A 10,576-nucleotide genomic window follows, 5' to 3' on the forward strand; every position below is an offset into this window, starting at 1 on the left:
TTCAACAATATTATCAAAAAAAAAAAATTAAATATATATCATACAGTTTCTAACTCATCGTTGTCTTGAAAGATAGTTTATTTTCCAAGTTTAAATAGTTAATTGTGCCTAAACCACAGACGCCATGCTATGCCGTCAACCTATGGTAGGCCAAGTTTACATATTATACAGGAAACACTGTTTTTTTCGCTAATGATGTGAGATTTTGGTTCGGATCAATTAGTAAGTTAATAGAATTGTATTATTAATAAAAAAAAATAATATTAAAATAGTAAATATTAATTTATTTAAAAAAAAATTGAATATAAATCCAGTTTCATTTACATTAAATCAAGTTTATTAAGGTGAAGATGGTCAGGATTACAATTAAAAAACAATCAAATAATAGTTTCAACTATTTATGAGCATCCAACGTTTCGACCCGCACTGTAGATCTTCATCAGAGCTGTTAAGATTAGTAGAAGTGTAAAGGTTAAAAATGCGAATTTAATATAATTTAATTAACTTTACTTAATTTTTTAAATAATTTTGTGCCTTTTGTGATAAAATAAAATTTTCATTTAGAACAAATAAAAGAATTGAATAAATTGGTTTATTCAATTAATAAATCTCCTCTAATAAAAAAAATAGACCTGATGAAGACCTGCAGGGCCGAAACATTAGATATTAATAAATAGCTGGAAATATTTCTTTAAGGTTTTCTTGACCAAAATGTTTTGTTTTATATACATATTTTTAGAACAGTTAATATCTATATAATGGTTTCTCAATCTTATTTTATTTCAATTTTTCATATCAATAAGTTTAATATGAATATTTCTTAATTGGTTTAAGAAGGTCTGATAAAAAAAAAGAAAGATACGAAATAGCAGAAAAATTATTAGTAACCAACGTTTCGCTCTACGGGCTTCAAAAGTCCATTTGAGCACCTTACAATATAAATAGAATTTAAAGGAGTAAAATTTTATAGATATATAAAATATTATATATTAATATAATTTAATAGATTTTATATTTTGATTTCTACAGTTTACTAGGTTTATTTTTAAATCAACTTTGGTATATCTCTATTGCAATTTCATACGTACTTCTAGTTTTATCATTCCATACAATATCTGTATCACGTTCTCATTTAGCCCTGATGAATTAATGCAAAATGGGGCGAAACGTGGCTTATTAATAAATACTTTTTCTGATATTTTGTACCCTTTTGATTGCCTAACCGGACCGTCAGTATATTGCGACTAATACAACTAAATCAACCAATAATTTTCCAATTTGAAAATTTTAGTACTCATCTATTATGGTTAGTCCATCCTAAAAGATATTTCTTTCATTGTAGCAAAATTCACGATCTTCCAACATTTATAAAACTAATCTAAGCCTTACAAAACAACAAACAAACAAATTTTCTTGTTTTATTTTCGTATTCTTGGCCAAATTAAGTGTAAAGGACACTATTTTCAAAAATTTAAAAACCCAAACAACGCCTCCAAGACAGATCTGTAATCCTCATACACTCTCGAGGATAATAATTTCCTCGTTAATCATCTTCCTAAAAGGAGGTACGTACCATTTCCTTCATTAGTCCTCGCTACAATACCAAGGTACGACAAAAGGATATTAATATTTGCTGTTGGGAAAGTGGGGTAGGGGATGCGAGGGGTGGGGATGGGGGGCACAAACCCCAGTCTCGCCCCTGCGTCCGTACGAGGAGGTCTTCGCCGCTCGTTGGCGTTCCGCGATCTTTTCTTACTCGAGTGTCTTAGGTCGTTGTTCGTTATCTTTCGTTATGTGATCCCTTCTGACATGTGCCAGTTTTCCCTTGTGTTCTTTACCATACTGTCTACAGCGTCTGCCCTTCCTCCTGTCATCAGAATAGGTGAGTAATAGCTCATAAATAATATTATATGTAGCCATTATGTATAAAATAAAGGATTTAAATTAGCTATAATAGTTTATATGTATGGACATATATACATGGAAATTTCTTTAAGACCATTACTATTGTACTAAAAATAGTTAAATTTAACTAAATTTTTTTAATATAAAATTTTGTATCAACAGTAGTACAGGTTGATTGTTTTGATGTGGGATTTATCATTATTATATTATTTACTCGTATTATATTAGCCAGTTGGAAAACAATTTATATTGATAAAAATAATGATAAAAGTGAAAGATAAGTAAAATTTAATGTAAAAAAATCATCAGCCTTCCAAAAATAAAAACGTATATATTTATCAAACGCTAAAATTTCGCAAAAAAATTAATAATGATAAGGCTTTTATAATTCCATTTACCCTATTATACATCATACATATATAAGAACAAAGAGATCAAGATTACTAGTACATTTTATTTGAATAAAAAACATTTCTTCACTTTATTATAATTTTTAGTTTATTTAATTAAAGTCTTAATATAAGCAATATACTTTTTGCAATAGATCGTCTTCTATAAAAGAAGTTTCGACATTAGAAAAAAAAACTGAAATTAATTAATAAGTTATAAATATTATTTTGTGAATATTAGGTAATTACCTAACAGTTTAAATTCATAATGTTTTATCTAGAAAAATATTTTATTAAATAAATCATATATATTTTCATCGATCGGAAATGTTTATGAATTCTCTTTCTAAAAATAAACGATAATTTTATTAACAAATTATACTTTCTTAACCATGTTGGTAGTTTTAATAAATTTAAAACTCCTTGAATTGAATAAATAGATATAAACACGTATTTAAATATATAAGTAAGTAAATACTTACTATGAAATTTGTATACCTTTTACATTACAAAAAATGACTATAGCTTAGATAGATTAAAAAAATATATATTTGTAAAATAGTAAAAACTAAAACCTAAATATGTAAAAATGTTATGGGATCAGAATATATGTTTAAATATAAAGATAGATACTTTTTTAAATTTTTTTTTTATTTAAGTTTAATAAGTTAAAAATTAAAATATCTTTGTAATTTTAATATACATTTATTTTTTTAATTTCCATTATAGTAGTATACCATCATATATTGTCATAATGACATAGATGGGAAATTATGTAATATAACTCAAATATTTTAACCATTTTCTGTAATTATGAACGTATGTTTAAACAATTTCATGGCAATGAAACGCCTATACTGTATGACCAATATAATTATTAAATTAAGCCAAAGTCAATAAATAGAATAATTATCTGAAAGCATAGCAACCTAATAATTTGTGATATATATACATTATATAATAAAGAAAATATTATAATTGTGTCTTCCTTACCCCGCTAGCAAGGGTTTATTTTAAGGGGTGAACGGTGTCTTGCGGGTAGAGTATTAGAAACGCCTGACAGGAGTTTGTGTGTTCCAGGCTTTGGGCCAGTCACGTTTTATTATACACATTTATCACGGTACAAATTATTACAGAAAATGTACTTTCATATTTTAAAATTGTATAATTAAAAAAAAATGGAGTTGATATTTTGTATAGGCAAGTATAATATTTAATTTACCCGAATTATACTTTAAAAAGATCTAATATTATAAACATTTTCATGGTTCAAATAATTATTTTCTCGATAGAATAATTAAAAGTCTAATATTTAACTTAATTTATTTTTAAACGCGATAATAGTAATGCAATATTAATGAATCTATTAAGATTAATAACTATGTAATAATAAGTTTATATATAATAACAACCGAAACGTATTTTTTAATTTTTAGATATTGAACATAATGTGTGAGATGACCCCAAAAGTTTTAAACCAGGCAACAACCGACTGGTGCTGCTATTGCGGAATTCTGCTGAATCATTCGTCATTAGATAGTTTCTACAATTTTAACCAATAGTTACTACGTCTAAGAAACAAAAGTTAATCAAAAGTTTTTTTTTAATATTGATTAAAATAAAAAATACATAGGATAGTAAATTATTTTATAAGCAAGGATTATATGATGATAACAATAAAATAATTTATAAAAAAAAACTTTATTCTGGGACATATGTCCCCTAAAAATAAATACATGGTTCATACATTAAGATTTTAGTCTGGCAAGCATTTACAAGTTTTCAGATCGTAAAATTCAATTTTATAGGGATACTGGCTTAACTACTGTTTATAATGTTAATCAATATGTGCCTATTTATTTTATTACAATAATGCGGAATTAACACGTAATAACTGTAGTTTTTCAAGTATTGAAAAAATATAGTGCGGTGCGCGCATCACTTATATTATATTTATTTTTCATATATATGTATAGTAAGAGTAAAGTGAGAAAACAATATCGATTTTGGTGCATCTCATATTTTATATTTAGAAAGTAATCCATCATTAAGTTATAATTATAAAGGCCTAGCGAACCCGAAGGTTCGAACTATTCCTTCTCTCTATATATATCTGTTCAGTGAAGCCTCTCGAAACCCAAATCTACTAAATTAGTGTTAACACAATCATCCCATTTACGTTTCGGTCTACCCCTTGGACATTTACCCGTCGGTTCAGTGTCTATTACTATTTTAGGGGTCTGTTCGTTAGTAAGTCCCACGACCTTACACACCCATCTTATTCCCCGCAGTTCTATTCCTTAAAACAAATATTTGACAATGAAACGTTAAACATTGACACACTTAAAATGAATAAATTAAATGTATACGTTAAACAAAGAACGAAAGTTTTGTAAGAAGGACTATTTTTTATTTTCAAACACTAATTTTTATTTTCTTCTTAATTAAAAAATTAATTAAAATTAATTTCTTAAAAAAAAAATAGATTTTTGGACTGCTTTGGAAGGTTGAGTTGAATTTTATATTCGTTTCATAATCCCTGATTTTTGAGGTTTTCGAAAATTCTGATTGTATTTTTATATCCTCGTCTAAACAAATGAACTGAAATTTTCTATTGAGATCTAGCTTCAAGAGAGAAAATAACAAAATAAATAGAGGTGAATTTTAGTCGAAAATTCGTAGGTTCAGGTGAACTGTTTTAGCTTTTGAACGCCGTCACAGCCCCTCCAAATAATATAACCTATATAAATATGTTATATTTATATTTATAGTAATTATATTTATATTTATATATAATTATAAAACTATATTTTCCCCGAGTCTGCAGACGTTTTTTTTCTGAATTTTCAGCGAAAATTATAGACTTATACATTGTATCGTAGACTAAATGGTTATTGTGCGGGTGCATTTGGAATAATTGAGTGTATTAGGCTTTTATAGAGAAAATAATACCATAAAAACGGGATGAATTTCGGTCGAAATTATTTTTTACAGTCCAAAGGACTTGTTACGGTTTCACGCGACTATACAGTCTGCCCTAATTGAGTCAGATAGCAGAAAATTGGTATCTGGATAGAGTTTGTGTTATGTAATCCATTCTGGGATCACAAATTTTTCCTTTCATCTACCATTTGTTCGCTGTTCGCTGATTTTAAAGTCTTGCTCACATAACACGTTAATTTAAATTGAATAATAGTTGGTTGTTGGTTCAAATTGTATTTTTCTATTCTCACTATTTTGTTTTGTTGCGATTTTCACTGGTTTATATCATATATAACGACTCCATATTGTATAATGTTTCTGCTTTCAATTAAATCGGGCAGCCTTTTGTGAATATACATTTTGCAATAGTGGGGAAATGTATTTTTAGTTTCATCAAAAGGGCCGATAAGATATAGATAAAACTAGGTGAAGGTCTTAAAAAATTTGGACAAGCAATTTTTATGAACGGATTATTTAAATCAACCCAAAAATCTGAATAATAAAGTACTTTATTTATAATTTAAGCATAAAGTTATAATTTATGATCATGATAAATTTTTTAGATGGTTATTTGAAAGAAAAGAAAATTCTCTAAAAAACAAAAAAAAAACACACAAAACCAGCAATAAAAATTCAAAAATGTTTTTTTGAAAGTTGATGAAATCCTGTTATCCCAATAATGAAACAATATATACATATATATTTTTTAATTAATGATACTATTACAAGTTTAAACATAGATATTTGGGCTATAAATTTTTTTTAATTTATTTAATGTAATTTTCAACTGTGTAAAATAATATATACATTAAGTAAATATGTGGAATGTTTCATTTACACTCGTAAATCTTGGGAAGAAACCACTCATTGGTGGACTTCAAGCATTAATTCAATTTAAAAGGTCCCGTGGCCATCTCCTTTCGTCTCGGTGGATTATCAGGGAATGCTAAGGGTGAGAGATTAAAAACTAATGGGTTAGGATAGGTAAGGAGTTTGCGCTATAAATATCATTATAAAAATTTAAATAAGGGCTAATAAAATTTAAAAGAGGAATATAATACAAAAATAAATTATATAACCAAGGAAACTATTCAGTTCGGACATGAAGCGTACAAATACTGATACAAATGGTTTCATTTTTAATATCAAAGGAAGAAGAGAGAATTCTAGGCCACTGCAGAGCCAATAAAAAGGCGAGAATGTGGCCCATAACGGTATTCGAGAACCAGTCGCGGTATTAAAGAAATAGAAATACACAATATTCACAGGTAAATGCGCGTTGTGTATAGAACTTGTCATGAAATTCTTAAGTTCAGCAGTCCATGTTAAAATTCATTGACGTCAGACCTCATTATATTTTTCATTTTTGTTTTTTCCATTACACATTATTTTTTTTTTATATAACAATACATTTCCCAAGAGTAAATAACAACAATAATGTGTGTCTATGACTTCACGATGCTTTTAAAAATTTGTGAGATTCGCAATATCATTCAAAAAATTGAATTGTTTTTAGAAACTAGAGACATATATATGGAATTAGTTTAGTAAGTAAAATAACTAAGTGTCATGTCCAATATAAGAAAAAACAAAAAAAAAAAAAAAAATCTACTCAAAGTATGTTTCAAATATATAAAGATAATATAACTCACTTAAAACATAATCTATAAAAATTTATTTAAGTAGATATTAAATATCAGAAAATGAAAAAAAAATAAACTATGGGTATTTATAAAATAAATGAATTACAGATAATCACCATATTTTGTAATTAACTAAAAAAATGAGATAAAATTTCTAGTTAAACTAAAAGGAACTTTAAAAAATTTTCAAAAAAACATAACTCTGAAATATTGATTAATGGCTAATTGTTAAGGTATCGAATAAAAAAAACTCAGAAATAAACTGGAAGTTTGTTTCAAATATATAAAGATAATATAACTCACTTAAAACATAATATATACAAATACGTTAAGTATATAATCACCATATTTTGTAATTAACTAAAAAAAAGAGACAAAATTTCTAGTTAAACCAAAGGTAACTTAAAAATATTTTCAGAAAACAAAACAAAACTGAATTAACTAATGGCTAATTACTAATGTATCGAATAAAAAAACTTCGAAATAAAAATAAAAGTGATTCAATGAGACATTCAGCTAAATAGTTTTTTACTTTAAGCAAATTCATAAAAAATATAAAATCATAGCTCAGTATATTTTGAAGGCTCTGAAAAAAGGAGTAAATTCATAAATCTATATTTAAAAAAAATCAAATAACAATATAATTTTGATTTTAGTAAAATAAAATAAAACATAATCGAAACTGTTATATTTGATTTTTTTCTCCATGTTTCTTTTATTTTTATAAGTTGAAACTTTTATTTTGAAGGTTGTGATAAAAGTTTAACTTTTATTTTTATAAGTTGAAACTTTTATTTTGAAGGTTGTGATAAAAGTTTAACTTTTATTTTTATAAGTTGAAACTTATACTATCATAGACGTTCTAAAATAATTGTTTTTCCATTTTTTTAAAAATAAAAATAGTCATCACTTTTCAACAATATTTATTTTATTAAGAATATTTTTCATCTACTATAAGATAAAATAATATATGTTTTATAAATTATATAATATTGACTGTATATAAATTTCATTCGTCGATTCCAATCAGTAATTATAATTTTATTAAAACGTTTTTGAAATGGGATTTATTACATGTGACTATGTGAATGACATATTAGAAGATTACGTCGTTGGCAATGTTTGGAATAAAAAAAAAAATCGTTTAGGGTCCATTACATTCCACCTCACCAGTTAAACGTTAAATTTATTTTTTTACTATGCAGTCTAGTAAAAATAACTCAAAATTTAGTTATATATAAAAGTACGTGTAAATTGTTATCTCTTAATTTATTTTTACGTAAATGGCTCGAAATACACTATAGTAAAATTTTATAGGTTTTTCATACTAGCCACCCTATATGTTTAGATTTATTGCCAATAACTTTTAAAGTATTAAAAATGTATGTAATATCATACTAAACTATTTAATATTGCATTAAATGTTCGATAATTTAAGTTCTAGTAAAGATATTGATGTTTAATAATTCTTGAGGTACAGTTTTTCCGAACCTAATATATTTTTCCTAAAAACGTGTTTTTTTTGTTTTTGTTTTTTTAAAGGAAATATCATGAAGACTACCATGATGATGGAATATCATTCTTAGAAAATTTTATCGTACCTTACGTACCTTAGGGAGTGGTAAACTTTTTATTATCTAAATAATAATTTTACAATTATTTTTTGACTAGACTAACGTTCCTCCAAAATTGTTGATATATTATATACGTCTGTTGCGACAAAGTTTAATTTAAGTAGCTATTTTAGTTTTGTTTTTTTTATCACAAATTGTATATAATTTTTATTTATAAAATTCAGGATCCCCTAAACCTTATACCAGCAGAGTAAATATTATAATCAACTGAAATTTCTGATTATGTATAAACATATTTCCTAGGATAGCTGAGAATAGTTATAATTATTAACAATAAATGAGAAACTACGTGAACATAACTAGGGAAGTTGAAAGGTGAGGTGAGGCAACTACGGGGTTCGTACACAGCCTTCATGAGTTCACGTATCTAATAACAGTTTTGCAACAATGGGAGTTCCTACCAAAGGTTAAACACAACTCTATTCCTGAAAACAATATTACAATGTAAATTTGATTGTTTTAAGGAAGTTTATTTCTGAACAGAATTTCGAGAATAAATTTAAAAGTTATAAAAAAGGTATAATTTATAACAATTAAAAAAAAAATTATACGAGATTTGAAATCTTGAAAAACGTGTATAATCAGTTCATTGCTCATAGAAATTATAAAAATGAAGGCATTGAATGATCGGAATCGCAATATAAAAATACATTCACTATTTTTAGTAAATAGTTTATATATTTAGTTTTTCTGGTACTTTTCTTTCTCTTCGTCTTAATCTTAGTTGAACAAGATACCTAAAATTTTATAGTTTGATTGTATGTCTTTGCACTACACTATACTGCACAACTGCATAATTTTGCACTGTACTGTAACTGCGTATCTGGGAAACATTACACCTGAAATTGGAGTTACTTTTGGAATTTATTCCAATAAATATGTTTTTATTTTTGGTTCTAAATCTCCCGATGTTTTCTCTTTAATGACTAATTGTTTTTAATCTTCACAGATTTTTCAATAAAATAGTGATTTGAAATTGATAATTTTTTTTTAAATACATTCGTCACTTGAAATCATTCGGGTCTAGTTTCAAATTGGATAGAATCATCATTTTATTCCTCTTCTATTTCAAGGGAAAATGTAAATTAAATTTGAGAAATTTTATTTTACTATTTCAGGTTTTTAGTGGTTCTTTTCTTCAATAATAGTAGCCGTAGATTGTACCAGCTATTAGAAACTGGTACAAAGTTTTCTGTTTTGAAAAAAAAAAAAAATAAATGCTATACATATCAACAAAGTTTAAACGCAATTTTTTCTTCTATTTGTATTCTACGAAAGCTGGGTTATTAAATTCAAACTTTTTTACAACTGGAAGTGGGTCATACAGAAAATACAGAACATAAGTCCGAAACCATGTGCAAAGTAGGGTGGTCATTTTTCCTCACTTTCATACTATATTTTAAATAAATTATGCATTCTTCATACAAAAGACCTGCAGTCTGCATCACATTCTATCAAGATTGTTATATGTAGGTACTAAATTTATACTACAAAGGAAAATAATTTACAGATTATTTTTACTTAAAAAAATAATAAAAACAAAACTATAAAAGAGAGGGTAAACACAAAACAAGAAGATATAAGGAAAGTAATATGATGAAATAAATGGATACACATAATGAAATAAATTATGTACTGTAAAGTAAAAGGGAAAAAAAAAAGAATAAAGACTGCTTCATAAAAGTACTTTCAGAGGTATGGAGATAATGAATCTTTTATCTTAAAGCCAAGTCATATGTATAAGAATATTCTTTTTTTTATGGGAGTTATACATTGTTTCATTTATACATATAAATGCAAAAAAAATAATAATGAATATTGAATTATTTACAAATAAGCAATACCTAAAAAAAAATAGTAATAATATGAGATTAGAAAAAAAATTAAATGGATGAGTAAAATTAACTAAGGAAGATAAAAAGATTATGTGTTGTAAAAAAAAAGTTGAAGAAAGAAACGTTATTAATGAAAAAGTGTTAATAATCTTAAAATTATTTAATATAATAGAATTGTATATGGTTCA

General features: G+C 25.8%; 1 protein-coding gene across 5 annotated transcripts in view; it reads left to right on the forward strand.

Annotated features, from left to right (window-relative positions):
• The first annotated feature begins 1,713 nt into the window (after positions 1–1,713).
• The window catches only part of LOC106678871 (glutamate receptor ionotropic, kainate 2), a 676,475-nt gene continuing 667,612 nt past the window's right edge, over positions 1,714–10,576 (forward strand). For all 5 annotated transcript variants that reach the window (XM_067049421.1, XM_067049419.1, XM_067049423.1 and 2 more), the window contains exon 1: positions 1,714–1,882. In XM_067049421.1, coding sequence (XP_066905522.1) covers positions 1,810–1,882 — 73 coding nt within the window. In that variant the 5' untranslated portion in view covers positions 1,714–1,809. The remainder of the gene's footprint in view (positions 1,883–10,576) is intronic.

Source organism: Halyomorpha halys, unplaced genomic scaffold (genome assembly GCF_000696795.3).
Source record: "Halyomorpha halys isolate HHAL.00 unplaced genomic scaffold, Hhal_1.1 Scaffold165.1, whole genome shotgun sequence".
Taxonomy (NCBI): Eukaryota; Metazoa; Arthropoda; class Insecta; order Hemiptera; family Pentatomidae; genus Halyomorpha; species Halyomorpha halys.